Source organism: Spodoptera frugiperda, chromosome 5, assembly GCF_023101765.2.
Source record: "Spodoptera frugiperda isolate SF20-4 chromosome 5, AGI-APGP_CSIRO_Sfru_2.0, whole genome shotgun sequence".
Lineage (NCBI taxonomy): Eukaryota > Metazoa > Arthropoda > Insecta > Lepidoptera > Noctuidae > Spodoptera > Spodoptera frugiperda.
Genome location: NC_064216.1, coordinates 5,589,973 through 5,613,975, shown reverse-complemented (window position 1 = coordinate 5,613,975; position 24,003 = coordinate 5,589,973). Strand labels below are relative to the sequence as shown.

The 24,003-nt window shown below is 34.0% G+C and overlaps 1 protein-coding gene across 19 annotated transcripts in view; it reads right to left on the bottom strand.

The window, feature by feature from the left end:
• LOC118272267 (rap1 GTPase-activating protein 1) overlaps positions 1–24,003 on the bottom strand; it is a 283,102-nt gene that overhangs the window by 42,550 nt on the left and 216,549 nt on the right. For 2 of the 19 annotated variants that reach the window (XM_050693614.1, XM_050693615.1), the window contains exon 1: positions 16,729–17,172. The exons of 15 other annotated variants lie outside the window; for them this stretch is intronic. In XM_050693614.1, the coding sequence (XP_050549571.1) occupies positions 16,729–16,863 (135 nt within the window). In that variant the 5' untranslated portion in view covers positions 16,864–17,172. Of the gene's footprint in view, positions 1–7,242; positions 7,671–16,728; positions 17,173–24,003 lie in introns of those variants that run through there. 2 more of the 19 variants (XM_050693617.1, XM_050693618.1) reach the window with 1 other exon arrangement.

Below are 24,003 nucleotides of genomic sequence, written 5' to 3'. Positions count from 1 at the left end.
TGTCGAATAGAATAACTGAATTAAACACTGCAAAAGTTATTGTTTTCTTTCGGGCGCCCTGCGTGTGAACTATTGATTATTCCAACTGATATTTTTATTTTAGCTAGAAAAAACGGCTTTATTTATCTCTATTTTCCTAGTGTTCTGTTCTGTTAGTTCTTTATGCATATGAAAGACCTTTTTATTATCAATGCGATTTTATTGAAAACGACGAATATTCTCCAGTCATATTTATAGTCCGGTCAAACGAAGTCCTCAATTCGGTTTCCTGGTAAATATTAATGGATTTTAGCATCATTTTCGGAAGTTCTCGGTAGAAACTTTCACGTCATTTTACACGTGACTCATAATAACTTACAGAAGATATGAAACGTGGATTTCTGAGTGAATTACAAAATATGAATTCCTTCTCTACACTTCTAGAAATATTATATGCATCTTTGTTATGTTTACCGCTTTATCAAACGAATGACCATTCAACTCTCATTCAATAAATCAAAGCAATAAACTAGCTTCAACACTACTACAGTTATTACGTTCAAGGGACCTTTGAACTGACGATAGAACCTAGAAACAGAAGAATTTACGAGCACAATAAAACAAGTTTATGCAAGAGGTGGCGTGGATTGATAAGAAGAGGATTCACGGTAGACGGAGAGGCGCATTCAGAGACCAATTTGCAGATCAACAAGCGATAAACAACTCTAAGAATGTATACCAGAATTCAGACTTCATTAGCTAATGAGGACTGAGATAACTCGAGTGTAATACTAACTGATGTCTCTGTTGATAAATTGTTAGCCTAGTCTGCACTGATTTTCCGAGTAAGGTAATGGCATGGTGAAAAAGGGTTTGTGTAATTAATTTCGGTTATTAGTTCGAGTATTTAGTTCTGTTTTTTTTTATGTATCGATAGTACACTATTTATTATATCAATTACAAAACCAATATGCAATTCAAGGTATAAAAGTAAGTATTGTTATCTTAGATTGGTTAATATTTTGTAACAATAATGACGAATGATAATGTTTCGCTATAGAAATAAAGTTTGCAATTTGCCACATTATCGAACAAAAATATTAGTCAAATCTTTCAACATTTCAATATTAAAACAGAGTTTCAATCTCGGATTTCCCAATGTAGAATATAACATAGTTTAGCGTTAACAAGACCGGCAACGGTCACTAGAAAAATGAAATCCTATTTTCGCAAGGAGTGCACCTGACGACGGCGAATAAGAAAATTCTTTGCGGGTTTTACAATAAGCCACCTTATATCTGAACTGTCGTTAGGTAAGAACTTTAGTAGTTGCGAATGGAATACCATGGATATTTTGGGGATCCTCTTATCTTTGTATCTTGGAAACTATGAAGTTGGTACAAGATTTTTAAAGCACCATACACGTAGCATAGAAATTTATTTTATGAACAAAAGATTTTCTGTTTACTTCTTAATTATATCTTTATAATATGTTTTAATGTACTTTAATCGTTCAGAAAAGGTTTTCTATACCCACATGGCTCTTCATATTCTCCGTCCTCTTTAAAACTGTATAGCATAAGCTGTTCACATAACTTTGACTAAAGCTCTTGACTTTCGTATACTTTAAAGATCAACTTAGAAACTTCATTTCGTTTAACTAAAAACTCTTGTGGACATGTAACGGCTGTGAGGGGGCAGATATTAAAGAACTTTAATCACCGACGTGAGCTAAAAGTATTTCATAAAGAATGCTTTCCTGTTCACAAAATATTTGTACATACAGCAATTACCAGCCTGCCGTACGAACATTAAGAGGGCGTTAAACGTTTGGTAGCACAGGCACAGGTAAAGGTTGGGTATGTAGTGCATAGGCATACGAGAGCATTCATTAAGGTCGGTGCAATCCCAGCGAACTGTACATTTACTAGTGAAAAACTGCCAGGGGACGAAATAAAACATAATTTTAGCATGTGTTGTGTCTTACACGAAAGCTAAAAATTCTTCTGACAATAAAATTTTCTCATCATTGACAACCTAGTCAAATTCAAAACGTTCAATTCTTCTCCCGTGTCACAACGCAGCCTGCCAGTGTGTGTCAACATCTAGCCTGCCAGGTGCATGTGATGAAACCTCATTGCTACAGTCTCCCCTCTAACCTGAGCGAACGTCCCCGCGATCAGGTTAGTTCTTGCGTGGTCTACCCCTCCTACGTTTCTTTCAGCCGACGTGAGGAGGCGACTGGCGTACTCTATAGGTCGCTCGTCGGTCCCCTCCCCTGGAGTAATGCCGCTCCTAAAGCCTAACTGCTACTGTCAGTTCTGAGTACGAAAGGTTTCGTTTACAATTAGAGACCTAAATCTACACACAAACACTTCTGCACGTTTGTCTTTTTGTTCCTAGCTGAACATTTCACGTGATATCTTGTATGCCGGTTTCGGCGTCTGACAGTGATGAGAAGTCGAATTCTTGGCTGTCACTAAACGGGTCTGTGTACGGGTAGTGCACGAGGACACAGTTGAAGTCCATCGAGGCTCCGCACCCGCCCAACAACTTCCGAATCTTAGTCTCGGAGTCAACATGGAGCGAAGTCGGAGCACGGCGTCCTTCCAGGTGGCGACGTTGTTGCGGGCGCCGCGCCACCACACGGTGGCATCGCCCTCTAACAGCATCGGGAGTCCCCGCAGCGCGTGATCGTCACTCACGTCCGCACAGCACACTCCTTGTATACCTGGACCGCGTCGATGAAGGCTTCTAGTACCTCCGTTTTTTTGAGAAGTACCGGTGAACCTCGTGGTACACTTTGCGAAGTTCCAGGACGAACTCATCTTGAGAAGTCCGGTGAACCCCGCGGTACACTTGGCGAAGTTCCAGGACGAACTCTTCTTGAGAAGTCCGGTGAACCCCGCGGTACACTTGGCGAAGTTCCAGGACGAACTCTTCTTGAGAAGTCCGGTGAACCCCGCGGTACACTTGGCGAAGTTCCAGGACGAACTCTTCTTGAGAAGTCCGGTGAACCCCGCGGTACACTTGGCGAAGTTCCAGGACGAACTCTTCTTGAGAAGTCCGGTGAACCCCGCGGTACACTTGGCGAAGTCCCAGGACGAACTCTTCTTGAGAAGTCCGGTGAACCTCGCCGGACGAACTCGTAGTGATGTTCAGCGACGGTGACGATGGTGACTGCCATGAGGCGCCGGCGTTTCGACCGCGTTTCGTCGGCGCAACGACCGCAGCGTCTCTATTGGGCACCTAGTCGTATCCGCCTGCATTATGCCGGCACGGTCAGACGAGGCGCTGTGACAAGTTCGGGGGCCCGTACAGGACTCTGCTCCGTAGCTTCGTCGTCTGCCGTCGTCTGCCTCCGTAGCCTAGTTCGGGGCATGGTCGGCCCCACGTTGGGCGCCAATTTAGCATGTGTTGTGTCTTACACGAAAGCTAAAATTCTTCTGACAATAAAATGTAATGACAAATAATGTAAAATTTTCTCATCGTTGACAACCTAGTCAAATTCAAAACGTTCAATTCTTCTCCCGTGTCACAACGCAGCCTGCCAGTGTGTGTCAACATCTAGCCTGCCAGGTGCATGTGATGAAACCTCATTGCTACATAATTTATTTTTACACAGCTCCGCATCGCGTTTGTTGCAACTGCGAAGCTTAATTTTGATAAGCATTTCTATACAACTGACGCTTTTCATCTGCTTTTTTGTTTATACGTTTTTGAATGCGTCAAGTTGTTTGCGGAAATGGGATTGGGAACAAAAGATTATGATTTTAACGTTACAATTTGCCAGTTCTCTACTAGGGATCGACTCTTTAGGATTACTGTATTTAGAAGTAATAGAAGTAATTACTCTCTTTGTGAACCTATGATCATTTGAAAAAAGACAATTTACCAAGTGGGCGTACTATTTCCACAATTTAAGTCACCTGAAGTACTTTTGATAGCCAATTATTTTCAACCAGTCTATTGAAAGGTTTCTAATGAATAGCGCCCCGACAATGCTAAGCTAAAATGAACTTTCAGTGATATTAATTAGTTCGTTTAAATGTAAAATATTGTTTATTTCTTCATTCATTTGGTTGCTAAGTCAATTTTGGAACGGTTTAGAACTACTGCGTTTCTTTGTATTTCTCAACTAGAAAGGTCAATGTTTTGTTATTTTCATAATTACTAGAAACTATTTGGCAATGGCTTAGTGTCGGCTTATGGTATCTACCCTATTATGAGAACAAACATTTTTTGACCGTCATTATGTACTCGCAACATACTAGAAAATTTTGGCAAATACTAGGTATAATTTTTCCTAAGCCAAAATGTTTAACCCTTTAATGATTATTACAAGACAGCGGATTTTTAAGTCATTTAGCGAAATCTACCAACCTGGGTCTCCATATAATATATCCATCAATATAAAGGACCTTCAATTAAAGTATTTACTTTAACACCAATTACGTACGTAATTAAAGTATTTACTTTAATTGAAGGCCCTTAATATTTATTACAAATACGAAAACCTACTGCATTATGGACAAATAATAATTTGTATTTGTATGCCTATTTACTAACAATAAATTCGTCAAACGAATAGACTGTAACACAATTTCTCGTTCTTACAGAAATATTACACCATTTAGTATCCAGTTCAGTCTGTAATGAAAGCAAGCCGTAACACTATGCTACAGTCGAATGGTCGCAAATACGTACGTAATTGGTGTTAGAGTGATCGTTTTTACTGTCTTATTACATAGGTATGAAGTACTTGAAGTAGATACAGGTGTTATATTGATAGAAAGATTACTTTAAATTAGAAATTTGATTGAACAGGTAATTGGTCTTCGGTTTTATTGGTGAAGCTTACTTAAGTTACTGAAATAGTTAGGTACTTATATTACTGCTAATGCGAAAGCGTGTTTTTTTTTTCGCATCGGAACGAACCGAGTTCATTTATGTTATAATCATAATTTTAAATAATATTTATAAATTCGTACTATCTTTTTTAATATATGTCGTCTTTTCTGAAACTTGTCAACGTTTCTACCACTAAAAAGATTCCTAAAAGTTCGATTTCAATAAGAAAAATCTAGAAACCTAGAAAATAAACACATTAATCATTACAGCATTCAACACAACACATTATCCGTACACAATGCATAACGAGGTGATCAAAAAAGAGGTAATTTACAAAATTATTCCGTTGGAATGGATATCAATGGGCACGTGATATGTAACTTTAAATATATACTACTTGGATTGGAAACCGAACGGACATGTCATTCAAGTTCACTCATCCGTTGCCTGATTTACAACAATTTAAACCTATTATGTATTTGAATACAAATCCTGATTAAATCTATGGAAATTGCCGGTGGTAGTCACTTGAAGTTGAATCTGTTGATGGTGGTGTATGGTAGTAGTGATGGCCTGAAGTTAGATAAATCGTTTTCAATTGGGTTTTTTTTGGCAATTTGAATAAATCATCTGTAAGGTAATACTAATAGATAATACTTAATCTTTTTAATTTATTTACCGTACTCAGAAATATTTAATGATTACTTAAATTATTCTTTAGTAACGATTTTGTATTGACGCCAATTGCTAAGGACTCGGTTAGGTAACCATTAAATGACTCAGAGTACGGCCGTAACACAAATTTCCAAGTCGAGCGAATTATAAATTAAGAGATTTTGATGCCGAAGACAGTTTCATTATACCAAAAGACAATGTCACAAAGAATTATGTATGTAATGTATTGTTACGTACATGAAAAACTCAGTAATTATATATCAATCAGTCGCTCGAATGGTCGCAGCATTGCATGTACTGGTGTCAATCGAGTGTTCAATGACCGGCATTTTCTGTTCAAAGACTTTTCTAAGAATACGTAACAATCACATTGATGGAGAGTAAAAAATACTCTTTGATTGAACCGTATTTATGAAAGTCACGTTTTATTGCAATAACAATAGAGTGCACAACTGACATAACTTAGGTAACGTCGCGTCGGCCGATACCTACTCCAAATACGTAGGAAGCATATCCATTTTTGCAAGGTGTATTTTAGTACATCCATGTTTTTATATAGAACAGAAGAATATTAGTTTTTGCAAAATAGTTTTATGTATAACTAAGTATTGAACTGTAATTTTGATACTGACATAGTTTGATCGGTATAGGTAACAAATTATTACTATTGCCAGAAATAAAATATTTTAAACTGCGTTAGAAATTGTAATGTTAAAATATAACTCATTTTTAACTTAATATCCCAGTTAATTCATCCTTTTTTTTAAAGTATCCTTAACCGACCAGCATGCATGAAAAGAATGATGACTGTTCATGAAGCGAAAGAGGTATGTAAGATTCGTAACAATTTGCGTTACATTGTCTCTGCCTACCCCTAAGGGAGACAGACGTGAGTTTATATATGTATTTATGTATTTTATCTTTTGTACAACAGCAGATGTTATTAATTGACCATGATGTATTCATACATAAGTCTAATATTCATATCGTTAGGCATGTGTCTATATATATATCTATATTTAAATAACAATGTGGTGTAAATATTAATCATAATGTTAATATCCTTCAACGCTACATTACCTTGCCTGCGTTTTCCTTCTGATGGCCTAAATAGAATATTATGTTTAGCTGAAACTAAAACATTATTATGTGTAATTTTATTTTAAAGAGTATTATTTATGTAAGCTCATTTTATATTAAGAAAACTCACGTAATTAAGATATAAATAAAAATATTCGTCTTGTAAACGATTCTAAACTTCGAATAATGTCGTGTGCGATGCGAGTTTTTCTCTCCAGAAAATAAAATCTTTTAAACTCCTTTACTAGGTCACTTCACGAACACTATTTTTAGTTCAGTCGCATCTAATCGATTGCGCAGATGCAGTTCCCAAATATACTAGCTCGAAATTTCGGAGAAACAACTTTTATATCTATATGTAATAGAGTTTAAAATTAAATGGATCTTTGTACTACAGAATATGAGAGAAGTAGGTATGCAGTTGACAGAACTAATTATTTAAATAGGTTTAAATTAAATTAGTGACACGTAGTCTTTATTTATAAATAAACTTTATTGCGATTCATAATTTCAAGTTTCATTTATTTATTTATTATTATAAGACACGTCAACAGAATAAACACCAACATTAATGAAAAACAAGATGAAGTCTCATGAATAGTATTTATTTTGTCACATATATGAATATAATAAACAAAATAAAATGTACTTACTTACGTCTGGGGTGAGCAAGTCAGGTTTGCCCATAATTTATTTATTTATATAAACAGTATTATACGAAGATACCTAATTAGAACACGTTCGCACATAATACACACGAAACAAAACTGCTATAATACAAGGAAATGTCGAAGATATTCCGTCTATAATTAATTTTAAACGTTAATCCGCCATAAATAAGGGTCATTATACGAAATGAAGTTATTGCAAAATTCGTTGATCACTTTTTCATATAATACACGGATAACGATGTTTTGTATGGAGTGCGCACCGACGGTTTAATAATTGTTCTATACTGTTCATTACGTGGCTACCGACTGTGAAGTTACGTATTTATTTGTTAGACAAAAGCGTGTTTAATTTGATGTGGTTATTCATTTTCCCGTCATTGTTAGTGAGGTGTTTATTAATGCAATTTTACTTTAATATTTAAATTTTATTATGAGTGTCCCTCACATATCTCATGAATACCTGCGATAGTACATTTGTGTATATTTTCGAAGAGTACCTAATAGTAGGTACCTTTGAGTATCTCTCAGAATTCAATTCCAACAATGTATCTGTCAATGAATTTTGGAAAACGGAAGGTACATTTTGCATGATTTAAAGCTCAAATTAAAATTATTTTAACTCTAGCACCTGATTTGACCAATTATTTATTAACTTTAATGTTTTTGGGCACTAAAATAAATGATCACGTGTGTTCCTACGTAATTCATTTGTTTACACAATAGTTTCAATGTTAATGCCTCACCAGCCACCTATAGCTATTAAAGATACCACATACCACATAGTTTAACCTCAATTTACACAGGTGCGTATATTTATAACATGTTTACGTGAACTTTCATTAATGGTTACTATAATATTTTAAAAAATAATTGGGTTTAATAAATCATTTTTCATAGTACTTCGCAGGTGTGAGATTTTCAAGAGCATACTGTGTAGTAGACAATTTTAGAACACCCTATTTTAAAAATAGAAAGATGAAAATAGAAAATTGTAGATAGGTAGCTGTATGAGTAATGTTAATAAACGAAACTAGAGATAAAATAAATGTGTAGAAGTTTTTAAAAGAAATGTTACTAAATATGAATGAATTGTTGAGAAAAACAACTACATAGCTTCGAATGAAACAATAGGTGCATAACTAATTTAACAAACAACAGAAATAAGACTTTAAATAATGAGAACTAATGTTGAATATAATATAACAACGTTATTTCTAATTTTAAAATCGCAGATAAAATCTAAAAAGTTCTAGAAACAAATTAGATTCGTTATATTTCGAGCAGTTCTCGTTTTATTAAACGATGCACTAAGCATGACTATTATCGTACAAAAAATAGAATTAGAATTGTAACATTCAAAGTTGCGTTCTTAAAAAAAAAGCAAATCTGACTAACTATCAACCAGCATTAGGACATCAAACCAAGGAACTAAGAATTGCATAGACTGCCAACGTGACTAGAAAACTAAAAAGTACTAAAAGCCAGTTTAGGCGCCCCAATACTTTTACCTGCCAATTTCTCAAATATAAGGAAGCATATTAAAACGTGCCTAGAAAATGCCAGTAGAAAAAGTATTACAGTCTCATTGCATATTCTATTTGCAAACAACGGCCACTGTCTCACAGTATTACACCATCGCCGATTTATTCAGACTGCAAGACTGTTACATAGACTACAAGTTATTAGACGTTTGATAAACGATTGTTAAACAACTCTGAATCTAATTGCTTTGTTATAAGAGTGAGGTTGATTTTGCACATTGGTTAGAAGATTTGTTTGGCTTCTTGGCAATGATACAATGAGACACCTATGAGTCAGAACCGTGACTGGTCTGACAGACTACCTGCCCCTCGGGCCTCTGTCATGTTAACATTTTGTTCTTTACTGAACTCTGAGATTAGAGCCATAATCATGTTTATGTTTTTTATCTTTGAACAAATAATTTCAATTTGGTTAAAAATTTCATTGTTTTGACTTAAAATCTAAGAAGGAAAACAGGAAAAGAAATTACTTAAACTTCTTTATTGAACTTAAAATTAGTCCAAAGTCATTTCGAAAGTTCACAATGGGCAAATTAACGAAAAAGAAGGTCCTGCACTTAATGGAGCAATAAGGAGCAAAGTTTCTATCCTCTCGACCGCAAAGATTTACGACAAATTGGACGATCAGACCATTTTAATAAGGGAAACTTCATGACTCAATACTGACTCACTCTTCAAATACAGAGATCAAAATGTAAATAGAAATGTATTTACGTAATCCCATTTCATAACGCATTGTTCTGAACTAAGTGAAAATAAGATATTCCATCCAACGAATACAATAAATGTATTGTTAATTAAAGCGAGAGTCGACGAGGTTTTATTAAAAAGTATTTCATCAAACAAAATCAGATATGATTAGATAAAAGCAAAAATGATATTAAAAAGCTATATTTGTTTGAGTGTTTGCCTCGTTGGGCTTGTGGACGTAACTTCGGGTACAAGGCCAAACGAAAGCCCTAGTTTAGTAATGGAATTGGGCTAAGGATTATTAAATTAGGTTCAGAACATATATCTTGAAGAAACTTAATCTATTACAAATCTATGAATTTGTTATGACAGCGATTATGACAGTTGTGATGGTTAAAAGTTGAATGAATCATAATGTGGGTTGTGGATGGCTTCCTTACTATCGATACATCGCATACTCAAGCTGCGCATCTTCCTCGCACAGCTACATACGTACTACAAATTAGTATCGGGTGAAATGGTCACATAGCTTCTGATTTACATCTTCGTAGCATATCTACATAGGTGGAAAAGCACTCTAATAATAGAATCAACACATTGATTGGCAGTTGCTGCCCTGATTAGTACATTGACACCGAATTAATCGTTCCCATTCACGAGCAACGAAAGACTTTATTTATGATGCGTGGTTTCGCGTGTATAGCCATGATCAATTATGTATTGATTTATACTGATTCTGTTTATAGAGCGTGCAGAACCGTTTCAGAGTGACACTGGCTGATCGGTTTAGATTTCACAAACACTAACACTAATGTTCATATTTTGTGCTTTGCACACTATCGATAAACTATCCAGATTCTATTTCAAACTTTTCTGAATTATACTTTACTATATTGCAGTAAGGTATATTTTGCTTAAATGTGATTCAATAGTCATACTTATGAAGGTAATTGAGACTTTATTTCTAGTGTACTTAAGCCTGCATTTGCCATTTGTGGTATGATATCATTCATATTTGCACATATTAAGATGAGATGACCTTCTAGCGCAATAGTTAAATAATCGTTTAGTGAAGAGATACCAACGTTAGTCAGTAATGTCGTGTTATTTGCATCTTCTAAACATACATTAACATTTGCAATGTTTTGATATTCATATCCGTATTTAATATTACTGTGTTTTACGGTTTATTTCTGTGTACTGCTTCAAGTTTCCTCCAAAGTTCATTGACCTTATAATACTTTAGTAAAAAGAACAAGTGCTACAAGATGCTTAATATACCAAAACATTTATCATAGAGGCTGGCGTGAATGTCTTCTTTTTCCATATATCTCCGTCACACGTCATCTTAGTATTCACCCCATTTCTAATCATTAATATCATTCGTACGTATCGCTTTTTCTATTGAAACCACAGCTATGAACACCTGGTCAATTTAAAGAAAGAAATGAAAGTGCAGTACAAAATATTCCTTTGCTTAAGTACGTCCAGTGAAGTGAGCAAAACAAGACTACACGACTCCGTAACATGGAAATGTAATACACGGAAATTTTCCACAGATGTCTTAAATTCTTCTCTCAAAGAAAATTCTCGTGGATGCTTAACATCGGTACTGGGAACGCGATAAGCATGTTGGAAATATTCTTTGCACACCCTGTAGGTATATTCAGATGTATCGGCTTACTGCACTCAGTTGCAAGGAAAGAAAATCGACTTTTCCAATCTCATTCTTGGAGGATTACGTCATTTTATATGGTAAGGCATTAAAGACAGAAGCGTCTATGAAAAAATGTATGGAAGAAGCTACAGTAGATAAAATGTTGACATTTAATATTTTTAACTTTATTACAATTCGGTAAGGTACATTATAAGTTTTGTTTTATTTACTTTCCGATAGTGTAAACTTTTTATTTAACTGTTTATTCTGTTTTATTTGCTTCTATTTTAAATTGTTAATAATTTTCCTGTTGCTATTTTTCCTATTCATTGTTTGTCTGTTAGATATTGTTAAGCCAGAGTATTGAAGGAAAATCCAGAATAAATCACATTGTTCGTGTCTAAACAGGTAGGTATATTGTTTTATTCCAAAAATAAATGAGATGATGATGTTGCCTCTACTTTGTTTATTGAATAAAATAGGAATAATAATGTACAAAAATATCAAATGATACCATATTTTGTGCAGTAAATAATAAAAATTATATATTGACTTTAGTCAACTGCAGGATAAGTCCTAAGTATTACTGATTAGGAAAATCATGAACATATTGACTCATTATTGTCATAATAAATATTATTGGGAAATAGAAGGTTATCCTAGAACCACACCCTAATATTGCTTCAACCAGTGGTGAGTCAGATCCAGTCAGTCAAAAGTATAAGCTGGTCAACCTACTCCAATTTGTAAATTGTATTTATTGTAATTTCGACTTTAAGTCAAAATCAGGAAAGTTGAACATCTCTTGTGGCTTGACTTCATGATCGCCATGCAGGTAATCAATATAATAAGTCCTACGTCTGGTCGGTTGCAAGTCTTCCCTTTGTTGCAAGTTACATGCAAAAATAGGCCTAAGTAACCAAACAACAAACCCTAAATTTCCATACAATGTCAATTGTAAATTGTTTAAATATCGTCACTAACAAATAATTTCAATACAGGCAACTTTGCATGGGAATAATATAATAATTCATTTGATTTAATTATTGAATTATCGTAATGATGTTTCAGGGATATTTAAGAGATATATAATGAAACTAACGACCTCTTAGCACGCAAGCAGTGATTGTGGAAATCTAACTCATTGATGAATTATGTAAACGAAATACTTAGTAGAAAAAAAATTTCAATGTATCAAAAAAAGTTAAGACTCATGTACCTACTTATTATAATTTCGAAACTAATTTAATTAAATTAAGTCTAATAATTGTGCGTGATCTAGAAAATTACGACTTAGGTCATTAGATTAAATAATTTATTTGATTCTATAAAAAGATTAATAATATTAGTGTCAACTCACAATAAATAAAACTAAATTAACTAAAAATCACAGTTTACTCACGTAAATTAATGGAGAAAAGCTCTACTAGTTTCGAATCACAGGGGGACTCTTCATCATGAGCAGCGTGACGACAGTTAATTTAGTATATCTCACGATAGTTATTACAAAAAAAAAAAAACTAAATACAAATTCATGTAAATACATACACATAAATCGAATGAAATCAATAAAAAACTGGTAATAATTACTAATTAATACGATAATTAAGTACTATCGACACGAACACTGTCTTGTATAATAAGTTCCATGACACATTTTTTATCATTGGCTATATTGTTTATTAATTAAGTATTAGAGGTATCTTATTGTTTAAATAAATAATAAATAATTAATTTGTATGGATTCGCAAACAGGTTTTCTGAGAAAATTACGGCTAAAACTTCTATATACATACCTACTTGTGAAGCCTGCCCTTTGTACTTTAAAAGAGGAAGGAGTTCTCAATCGTCTTATCTCAATCCTTTACTTGTTAATTTCCTTGCAAGTTCTATCATACGGGATTTTACTAAACCCAACCTTGGAATCCATGATCTCATACTTAATAGCCTTGCTTCTGACCACAAGAAAAATGAACGGACCAAAAATAATAGTTGCCAAGTATCAAGAACTGAGATCCCAGTTTAAACTACATACGACTACACATCAACCTATGAACACCCAGTATAAACTGACCGTTAAACTTGCAAAAAGTTCGTATAATAGGAGGCCACGATAAACTGGTTTTGTGTCGCTCGATGGGTAGCCATGAGTACCAAGACTACCTGTGCATCAATCAATTAGCTGAACATTTTGCAATGTCCCTATTATGTGTTGTGGTTGATTAACAGTCAATGTTAATTACTAGAGCATTAATATATTGTTTACGGTACGTTTGTTTGATAAGAAAATAATGTTTTATACCTATTGATCCATTGACGTCATTGGAAACGTTTGACCAGGATAAAATCGTAAAAATACTATTTTCAGACTCAATGTTACAATTTATGTATTAGAATATTCAACTTCGTGATCTCACGTAGGTTAAACTAAACTTGATTTAAAAGTTCGTATTAGGCAGTAAGGATAATGTTGATCGCTTATAGTACTATATAGTGAGTGAGTGAACCTAATTGGTACAATAGATTGTAACAAAAATATAATTATAGGGTGGAAAATAATAATGAAAAATAAATTCAATTATTACTCAGATTATATTCTTTCCACTCCAAATTAAAGCGGTTAAATAACCGGTAATTAAACAATAAGATATGCGGTATAATAAAAATACTTCAAATCTAATCTTACCACACGGAACTCTTAAAAACGAAATGGGGTGACGCCGGTACCAAAACAACTGTTAGTTGGCACCTGCGCGTGGGCAGCTGTTGTCATGGCAACAATAGCCAAACCATATGTTCGGAACGTTAGAGAAAGTAAAAACGACTGCAATAAGGGGTTCCCTTATAAAACTGTTGCTTAAATATAACCGTTTTGTGGTCGTTACCAAAAACGTTGGATATGTATTAATAAGAAAGCTGATACAATGATCTGTTATGAAATAGCCGAAGATTCTAAAATTTTAAGAAATATTAAGATATGAGTAATAGTATGGTTGAATTGAAAGTTCATGTTATAAAATCAGCCAATCACTAGTTTATTAGTTCTTACAAGTTTTTGGAGCATGCTACTGTGATGAAGTTCATCAATTTCTTAAGTTTGTGTAATAAAATCTACGATTAAATAAATAAATCTTAAAAAGATCTGTAGACAATTCTAGAAACCGCTCAAATCGATATAAAAAGTGTAATCAAATAGTAATTTTCAACTTCTTTATCCTGAACTGTTTAAACAGTTAGTTAAATATCTCGATAAATTAATATATATTTTTTTCTAATAAAGTTCCTTTCTAAACCAATTCAGCGAACCAAGTTCAGGGTTGTTACTTAATAAAAAATGAGTCGGAATTAATCTTAACGCGACATTGTTTGAGAGTTACGAAGACTTGCTGCTTCAAGTCAAGGTCCTTTCAATTTATCTCCTTGTTTATTAATGGTCTTAATTTTTTTATAAGTTTAGTATTTTCTTCGCATTTTCTTATGAATGAAATTTTCAGTACATTAAGTTATTGTCTGTACTACTAATACCAATGTATTAATAGTTTAAGCCAAGTCTCAGCTGTTACTTTAAATTTTTAACACGTTAAATTTTATACTGGTTCTGCGTCTCTCAGAATTAGGGATAAACATCATTGATTTATAAATATGACTGAAGTTAATAGTTAGCTAAAAATATCAAAACTCAGCTGAACAAATACAACCTACTTACATATATCCTCTCTTAAACGAACCCTTACAGAAAACACGCAAACAAAATAAATTACGCCATAGAAACGGCTCTATCAGTCAGTCAGTTACTCGAACCGATACGGTGACAAGGTGAACACACATTTCCATTCACATGATGTCACTATAACAGTTGGTGTTGACAATACCAATGGGCATGTAAACGCTAAAGGATTAGAACTTCGACACCCTTTATACTACCATCAACATAGACCTGACTTTGTTCGAACTGTCTATACAATGAGAGGCCAAGTTACACTGTATCTTTGCTTCATACTAACAACAACATAGACCTTACAATGTATAGACTGGCTGTCCAATGACAGGTCGAGTTAGAGTGGTTGAGTATAGCTTGATGAGCTGTCAGTACATGAAAATAGTGAAGGTTACATGACCTTGTAATACATCAGGCGTATCGTATGGCGATGAACTCGACATTTGACTCAGTGTTTATCGATCGCACCTTAGAATGCGTATTACAACCAGGTAGGTTAGTCTGATAGCTTTCGAACTAGTATTTTTATCATGTACTCATATATTTACTATATAGCTTGTCGGGAAATGCGTGTAAAGGTTATGAAAACCTGTCTAGCGATTATTTTTTATCTGGTGAATATAATTACTGAAATAAAAACTAGTAAGAATGGCCAGTATTTAATAGGAGACACAAATTTATAAATTTTTTCAATTTTGTTATTTAAACTACAAGTACATAAGGTTGAAATTCCAACAACCAAGTTCACGTGAGATGATTAACAACTGTCACTTATTACGACACAATATACTTTATTGCTTTTATTATTACACTGACATTGAAAAGAAATGTAGGTGTGTCAATCATACTACTTACACTAATTATAAACTTTGTATACATGTTCAGAAAGTACAAATTCAACTGAAATTGCGTCATAGGCAATTGAATTAGTCGTCCTTGAACTGAACAAAAAATAAATGATAGCTTAGTCTGTTAACAACTTAATTGGTTCACATTTTGTAGAGAACTAACTATTAAAAAAAACATGTTCAATAATTATGACAAGTTTCATTAAGAATATACTAGCAACTTATGCGTAAATAATTTTGTAGTTTTACAATTCTACAAACGAAGTGTTAGTACCTATTTTAACTTAATGTACGACAGTTTAAAAATGTATTGAGAATGCGATAAGCAGCGGAACACACCTAACCCGTTTTCGCAAGACTTTGCATACGAATAAGTACAAGTATCCGGTATTTGGAAGTTACTTAATTAAACTAATGCTAGCATTACTTTTGACTGCAATGTAAACAAAAACTGAAGGGACGTACAACCTTACATTTTATAATTATACAACCCTTTTTTTTGGAGGGGGTAAAAATGATCCAATGACTTCTCCCGCCTTGGGTGAGGCGAGTGGGATTTTCCGACTCATACTGACTAAAACCCAATCCGTTTTTACTTCTGCTTTTCAGGCCGAAACCCCGGTTACCCGCTAGGCAGCCCACATAACCCTAACGCTGTCTTATACCTATTGCCAAATCTTTGCGTGAGCGCCGTCATTAAAATGCTCTTGGCACTAAGCCCTAAATTCTACAAATCTATTGATAAACAAACTTCTCAATTTAGTCGACTAATATCAATATTTAACCTAGAATTGATATCAAACATTAATTTAAATATTAAATATCAATAACAAATGGATTTTATCTCATCAATGCCAATGCAAAATATTTCGTAACGTGATACACCAAAATCGAAATCAAGTCTGTAATCAAACGTCGATAACATTGACGGAATATCAAGGCTAAACGAACGTTTTTACGCATTATTTATTTACACAATAATATTTATTTAAAAAAAATAGTAAATTAAAATTAATACCTCATCGGACAGAGGTGAGGCGAGCGGAGAATCCTTCGAGTCCCTCCTCTTTGACAGAACTTTTTCCACCAAAGTGTTCAACGACAATCTTCTTCGATTCGAAAACATTTTTTCACAAAACAAGAAACTTATCATACAAAACAATTATAAAGTCCCATTGTCTTATGATACGTCCGCACACAACACTTTCTAAAAAAATAATAAAGTACACTGATAAAATAATCACACTACCGAATTAAAACGTTCCTGAAACAATACGTACGTTCAGACTGAATTGACAGAGGAAAATGGTCGCGCGAAAACTGTGGTATAGTGTTGACGAGTATATAACACGACCGATAAAGCGCCTACCAGGAAAATATGATAACAGGAACATTTGCACATACCTAGGTCGCTTCATCTATGTTTCTATTATAATTGCCCAATGAATTGAAAACGTTAATTTAAATAACATTTGCTATTTAACACGAGTATGCATTGCACAGTTCTCAAATTTCTGCAAAGATAACATAAAACATAAATTGCTTAACTTTGTACCTAATTAACTTCGTTCCGCTCTTCCTTCGTAAGCAAAACAAAACACTCAAAAAATTACTTTGTATAAATCTTGTTCGCAATAAACTTAAAACAATCTGCTGCCATCTAAATACACAGGCAGTACAATCACAAACATCGTAAAAAGAAACTCCCTCATTATCTGTCCAATTTAAACCACCCTGCAACCGCTTTTAAGAGAAATCTTGTTGCAAAAGAAACCAAAGCCCAGTAAAAATTAAGTTCAGATTCAATTTACAAGTAGGAAAGCTACACACGGATTTCCACTTGTCTCCAGAAAAGTTAATGAGTGAAGGAAAGCCCGACCACGAGGTTATTTGAAACAAAAGACAAATGTTCTAAGTTGAGAAATAAACAATGGTTGGATGTTTTTTGTAGTACGAAATGACCTCTTTGGCGGAATGCGAACAAAAAAAGTTAAAGAGTTTGTTTGTGAAGAAGAAAGTGTTGGATTTTTAGTGTACCAGCCACTGTGTGAAAGAAATGCGGACAACGCATTTGTAAACAGTAGACACTTAGCAACTAAAACGTTTCAAATCTAACGTTGTGAGAAAATTTGTTTGAAAACGTTTCCTAATCTCCTTGTTTATGCGACCCTAATACAAGTGACGATAGACTTGTAACCTACTTCTCAAATACTTCAGATTCTATCTCCAGAAGCAGAATTAAAAACTTGAAGACGAAACCTACAAAATATTATGAGAACGCCTTTCCCATTTTTGCCGACCTTGTAATAAAAGTCCCTGAACAAACTATGCCTACTGACAAAACCATGCATACTTTATTCCAATAAAGATCTCATGTTTATAAGGGTCCCTGAACAAAATATGAAATAAAGAGGTACGGCAAAAAATAAATACACTTTATTTACACCTTTCCATTTCAACACAAGTTCTCATACGAAGGAACGAGACGCGTGTAATGAATAATATACCGACCCAAAAAAACTTATAACATTTCATTATTTTCCACCCAAATTGTAGTCTCAAAGGATCTTGCGGAGATAGATCGAAGTAACGGTATGTTGCTGCATATTATATTAGCTACAACACATGTGGGAATACAGCAAATTGTATTATGTGTTACTGGTATTCTCACTACGAAAGATGTTAATTATTACCAAAGCGAAAGATTAACGTAAGCACTGCTCTCAGCAGTAACTTGCGAAATAATTACGAGTATGCTTATTGGATTCTGAATCGTTAAGAGTCTCGATTTCAACACAATCGTAATATTTGAAGAGGTCGCTGCTTCTCAACAAACATAATAATGATGTAAAAAATCTGCGTTGTTAAACATAAAATCTAACAAAAAAATCCCAAAATCAGGGACAAAATTTACTTATAAACGAGTTTATTGATATTTCTTGTGCATCAGACGGACTTAATTGGACGTTTTAATTATTAAATTTCATGGGTGTTATTTGGTCAAACATCATGCTTTATTGCTCCAACAAATAACTGAATTTGAACCTTATAACCCAACAAAGAAATATCAATTTTCAAAATGTAAACAGGTTTACGAAAAATTTCAGATCAAAGCTTTGTTTCTACCGTAGTCTGTTACTCGTCCAATTTGGTTACCAAAATAGGGGTGAGAGTAGTTTCAAAGGATAAACTTGCCCCACTGGAAAGTGGTCCGATTGAAAAGTTTGCCAAGCGGAAGCCCTTAGCCCAAGTGCTCCGTCCGATGCACTTGCTTTTTTGTACATTTTGTTCTTTATCTTGAGACGCGAAATAAAATGGCGTGGATTGAAGCTAAGCTAAGTTTATTAATTTAGACATCTTTGTGAGCGAAGTCTGCTTAAGTTTTACTTACTTTGAGAGTTTCGTAACTCCTTTAGAACCTTTTTCTTCGTGTAAAATTAATGATTTTGTGTTTTAGAATAATCGGGTTTTCATTAATTCATGTAAGGTCGTTGGTAAATGTCCAAAATATTGTGACAACATTATTAATTTTCTGATAGTATGCCAAGAAGTGGCGCCAGTAGTATTTCCAGTTTGTAGTGATTAAAATAACTCAATTGGTTTGTTTGAATAACAGTGGAGCAAGCAGACTGTGTGCATTGGCAGAAAATAATAAATACCTTTTGAATAATTTTGCATTAGTTTCCAGTTTGTTAAACAACTCTCGGTTTGTGTTTGTACCTACTGAGTGCCCAGTATTATTCTCGAACTACGAAAAATATTGACATTATTTATTTATTTAACACTTTATGTACAAACGAACATAGGCGCGCTTAATGGCGAATGGAACATTACTATTTACTTAATCGTAGAATTTTGTACGCAAGTTGGTAATGAGAACATAATTTTTACACCAGGCTTACAAATTAAAATATACAAATATTTTTGTATATAGGTATACACTATTAGGAGCCACTGGGTGCTAGTAGCAAGTTGTCATTTACCATAATTATAAGATATTTTTTGCAATGAACTTTCAGCTGATGATGGTATGATGTTGACGATGATACACATCATTATTAATCTGAATAAACCATCAGTTTGTCTGCTAATCTACTTCAAATGTTCTTTATCTTCAAAAAGGTATAAGGCTGACATTGATAAGCAATGCACGTCGGTATTTTTATGCACGTTTCAAGGAGGATAAATAGTCTTATCATACACCATTTCCTTTCGAATGCAGTAAGACATGTTCTGGAAACCTCTACAATCAGTCCTTATAAGAATTTAGTGGTAAAGTCACATTGGGAAAGGTACCTATTTTGCACGATACCTTTACATTCTAAATTAGACTTTATAAAAATAACATATAGGTAGAATTAAATCCTACACCCTTGATAAGCCAAATGACGTAAGACCTATTTAACGGTTCAAAAACTCGTAGAATAAATTATATTATTTATTGACCTTTCAGTAAAAAGGATATTACATCGCTTCGGCGATAAAGAGCGCCTATTTTTTAGGCACAGTTTCCGTAGTTAAACACGAAATCAAATGAATGAGGCCAAAGGCCTATGTTGGCCCGCGTTCAAATACTGATCCCGATTTCACACAGTCTTTACACCCCCTGGCCTGAAATATTGACTTTAGCGTCGCTCCATAATTTAGATAGTAGCTCATAAACATTCCCTGTTAAGGCTAAAATTATACCTTCCCCCACGGAAAGTTATCAAACGATGATTTTATGATATCGAGCTACTTAGACGCGATTTAATGTTGCTATTAGAATATATTTTTTCTGTGAAACGGTATCGGTAAATACATAGGTATTATATTCACCAAAGTTTTGTTTGATTTATATTATAGCGTTGCGGTATTATTCTAAATATAATTTAGTATGTTATTTGAGGTAAAAGCAATTATGGAAATTATTTAATTATTATTAATTCCCATATCCATATATCACCACCATTATTATGTTTACCATTATACATAATAATGTAAAATATTCCTCCTTTTACGTTTTTTTACACAGCCACGTTCGTTCACGTAATAAAAAAAAATGTCATAATCTACTCATCGCTGTGTCATCTTGATGTTTGAAGGTTACGCAAACGACGTCCAAGGTTCGTCTTTTTTACAAGACGCGTGTAAATAATTCACTTCAAAAACATTAAATTGCCAGTTGCTAACAGCGCGCAGGTTAGCGCAAACAATCCACGTTTATTTTTGCTGAGATTTTCCTGGCTGTTATTTATTTGTACCACAATCATAAATGACGCCTAGGAACTCCTAACCAGATCTCTGGAGACGTATGACGGTCTAAGGGACCCCGAGATTTATGTACGGTCTGATGCTAGCTAAAAATGAGTACAACACCATCTATTTTTCTACGGAATCCATTTGCTGACAAGGGTCAGTCATGTTATTGCCATCGGATCGCGGCTCTCGTCCGAATTTCAGCACAATCTTTACTCAAGGCTCATACATATTAATGAGGGTCCAGAATTCGTCCAAGAACACAGAAGAATAGGATTGAACATTTCCAGATTTACTCGAATTACCAGAAAGTTACGCACCTTCGGATCGTCTGTGAGGATTGGGAATTTATGTTCCGTTTTGTTTGGTGGACACGGATTACTTTATAGGAGTTCTTAGATTATCTTGTTTGTATTTACATTCATAAAAGTTAGTAACATATTTTTTGTAATTAATATTTTCAACTAACATACTACTAGGGATATAGAAAATTATGAATTTGGGATATTGAAAAGCCAAGTTTTTTTTTCAGTTTCATAAAACTTTTAATTTGTATGTTTAGATAAAATAGATCCTAGGTTTATAATAAGTTATGATTAAATCTACAATTATACAAGACTTACTAATGAAGACAATACAAAAACAGAGAATCTCAGAAAAAAGAAGAATTCTCTTAATGAGCTGCGTAAGTTAATATTTACCAGTTCCTAGTAATTGTGGGGATATTATCCGCTTTTTTCAAACAATATTATGAGATCAAACGTTCCTAATAGAGCATGGCTGTCGACCGACATACAGCTCATTACAAAGTCAATAATACTAATAGATACACATTACTGTTGATTTATTGTGCTGATAACTGTTGGTTGTTGGGTCAAAATGAAGTTCCATAAAATAGTCGATTAAGGTACATAATGTGGCATGAAATGTTAAGAATGTACGAGTAATAATGATATTTAAAAGGCCATGATAGAATTTGTTCCATTGCGTGCTTTACTGACATTAAGCTAGTAAGTGATGCATAACTAACTCCTAAAATCAATCTAAAAATAATTGTTTATTTATACAAAAAACCAATTTTCTTTCAACCATATCTTCACGTTATTAATTACCAACGAAATCCAAAACAAAGTACGTACCTTTTCCTTTCAAATTCAATCACGCAAAAGTTTATCGCTCGAGCGAACTTTTATCGAACGAGGGGCCGAAAGAAAGATCTCTTTCGGTACCCCGTCGTACGGACAACTGACTTCGTAGAATGAATCTGTGTACTTAGACGTATTACTTGAAATAACTGATTAATTTACAGCAGCTCCGTTTGAACGAACAAGGTTTGAATGAATTGGGGTATTAAATAAGGCAAAGTCATCACTGGACCAAGATTCGCTTGAAGAGTTTAAAATTGAAGCGAATATGTATGAGACATTCTCTTTGTAGCAAACCCTTTTGAAGAAGCAAGTTTTTTGTTTTGTATGCAAGTAGATAGGTAACCTTTTCATCGCCTGACTTTGGGGACGTCAAAGGCCGAAATGTCATTCAGCTGGCGTGGCAAAACCGTCTACATACCTATGATGTGATAGACCTAAAGAAGCACATTTGCTTTTGGAATAAAACAAGGCGGTATATATTATTTCTCCTGAGAATTTCAATATTGGAAACTTTACAATAGTTTATACGATTAACCGGTTCATTGAATTAGTATTAGCTTCGTAGAAAGCAGAATGTGACCTATTTTGAGCCAAATCTATAACAGCTGACATAAGGCATCCCTTATAAAAGTTTTCGCTAACATCAATCTTAAGTTATCGATAACAAAGATGGATGGTAAGTTTTGGTCTATTTTTGACATCATTTCTTACTTTGCCAGCCTTTATCTATTCGTTTAAATAAAACTTTGAAAATATTTCATCCATCCACAATATGAAATTCGTTCAGTAGTTTTTGTTTTTAAAGAGCCAGACACACGGACGTCGGAAAGCGAAATGATTCAATACATCGTAATATTACATTACATCCATCGATGAACTCAAAAGTACCTACTAGTGGAGCAAACGTAATGGGAACAACAATCGATGACGGAACACCCAACACCGCTTATTTATGACTTATTGATGTTGTAACCATCAGATAATTATAACTTTATGACCACACCATAAGCATATTACAGTCCACTTGCTCCAATATTTACAAAGTTTGCTTTCTAATAACTGTTCAAATTACACTTTCGCTGTTACCAACTGAGAAGAGAAAACATGGCAGAAAATGAGGCGTTTTTGTTTGAAAATGGTACGTGACCATTCACATTATGAACGATTATGTTAGAATGTGACCATGAAGAACGGTATTACTATCGGCTTTCTAGTTATTAAATAAATTATAACTTCTTTATCAAGTTAACCTACATAATACTTATAAAGATTGCATAAAAGAAAAATCATTTTTATTTTAACGACTACAAGACTAAGAACCGTGTTATATTGAGGCAAATTATTTAACAGATACAAATATGAGGTAGAATCAGGTCATTTTATTGAAAGACCAACCATTATTTTTGCGCTGGTGGTGCCTTTATCAAATATGGCCTTATTTCTCAATAAATAACAGTAAGAGGAAAATATAATTTAGATTTTTTTTGAACACAACACCTTGAACCAGGACTCACGGTAGATAAAATGAACACCATGTAACAAGGTTAAGACATATAATAAAATTACTTGACACCCTTTGCGTTTGCGTGTAAATATCCTAAGCAGAGGGAAGTTTACTAGGTGATACAATGCATTCGACATGGTGTTTACTTGTATTTCATCCCAGTAACAATATAGATGAAGACATGTGCCCTCGTAAAAACAAGGTAAGCAGTTTATGTGAAAAAGGGGATAGAAGGAAAGTGTGATCTATCGAGATACGTGTTGATTTTTTGCCTTAAATAAAGAAATGGGTTGCAGTGTGATGAAGTGGCGAATTGTGAGTGTATGAAGTTTTGACTTATGTGTTTTTGCATGGAATAATAGATGATGTTTGGCTATCTAATAAAAGACAGAATAAGAACATA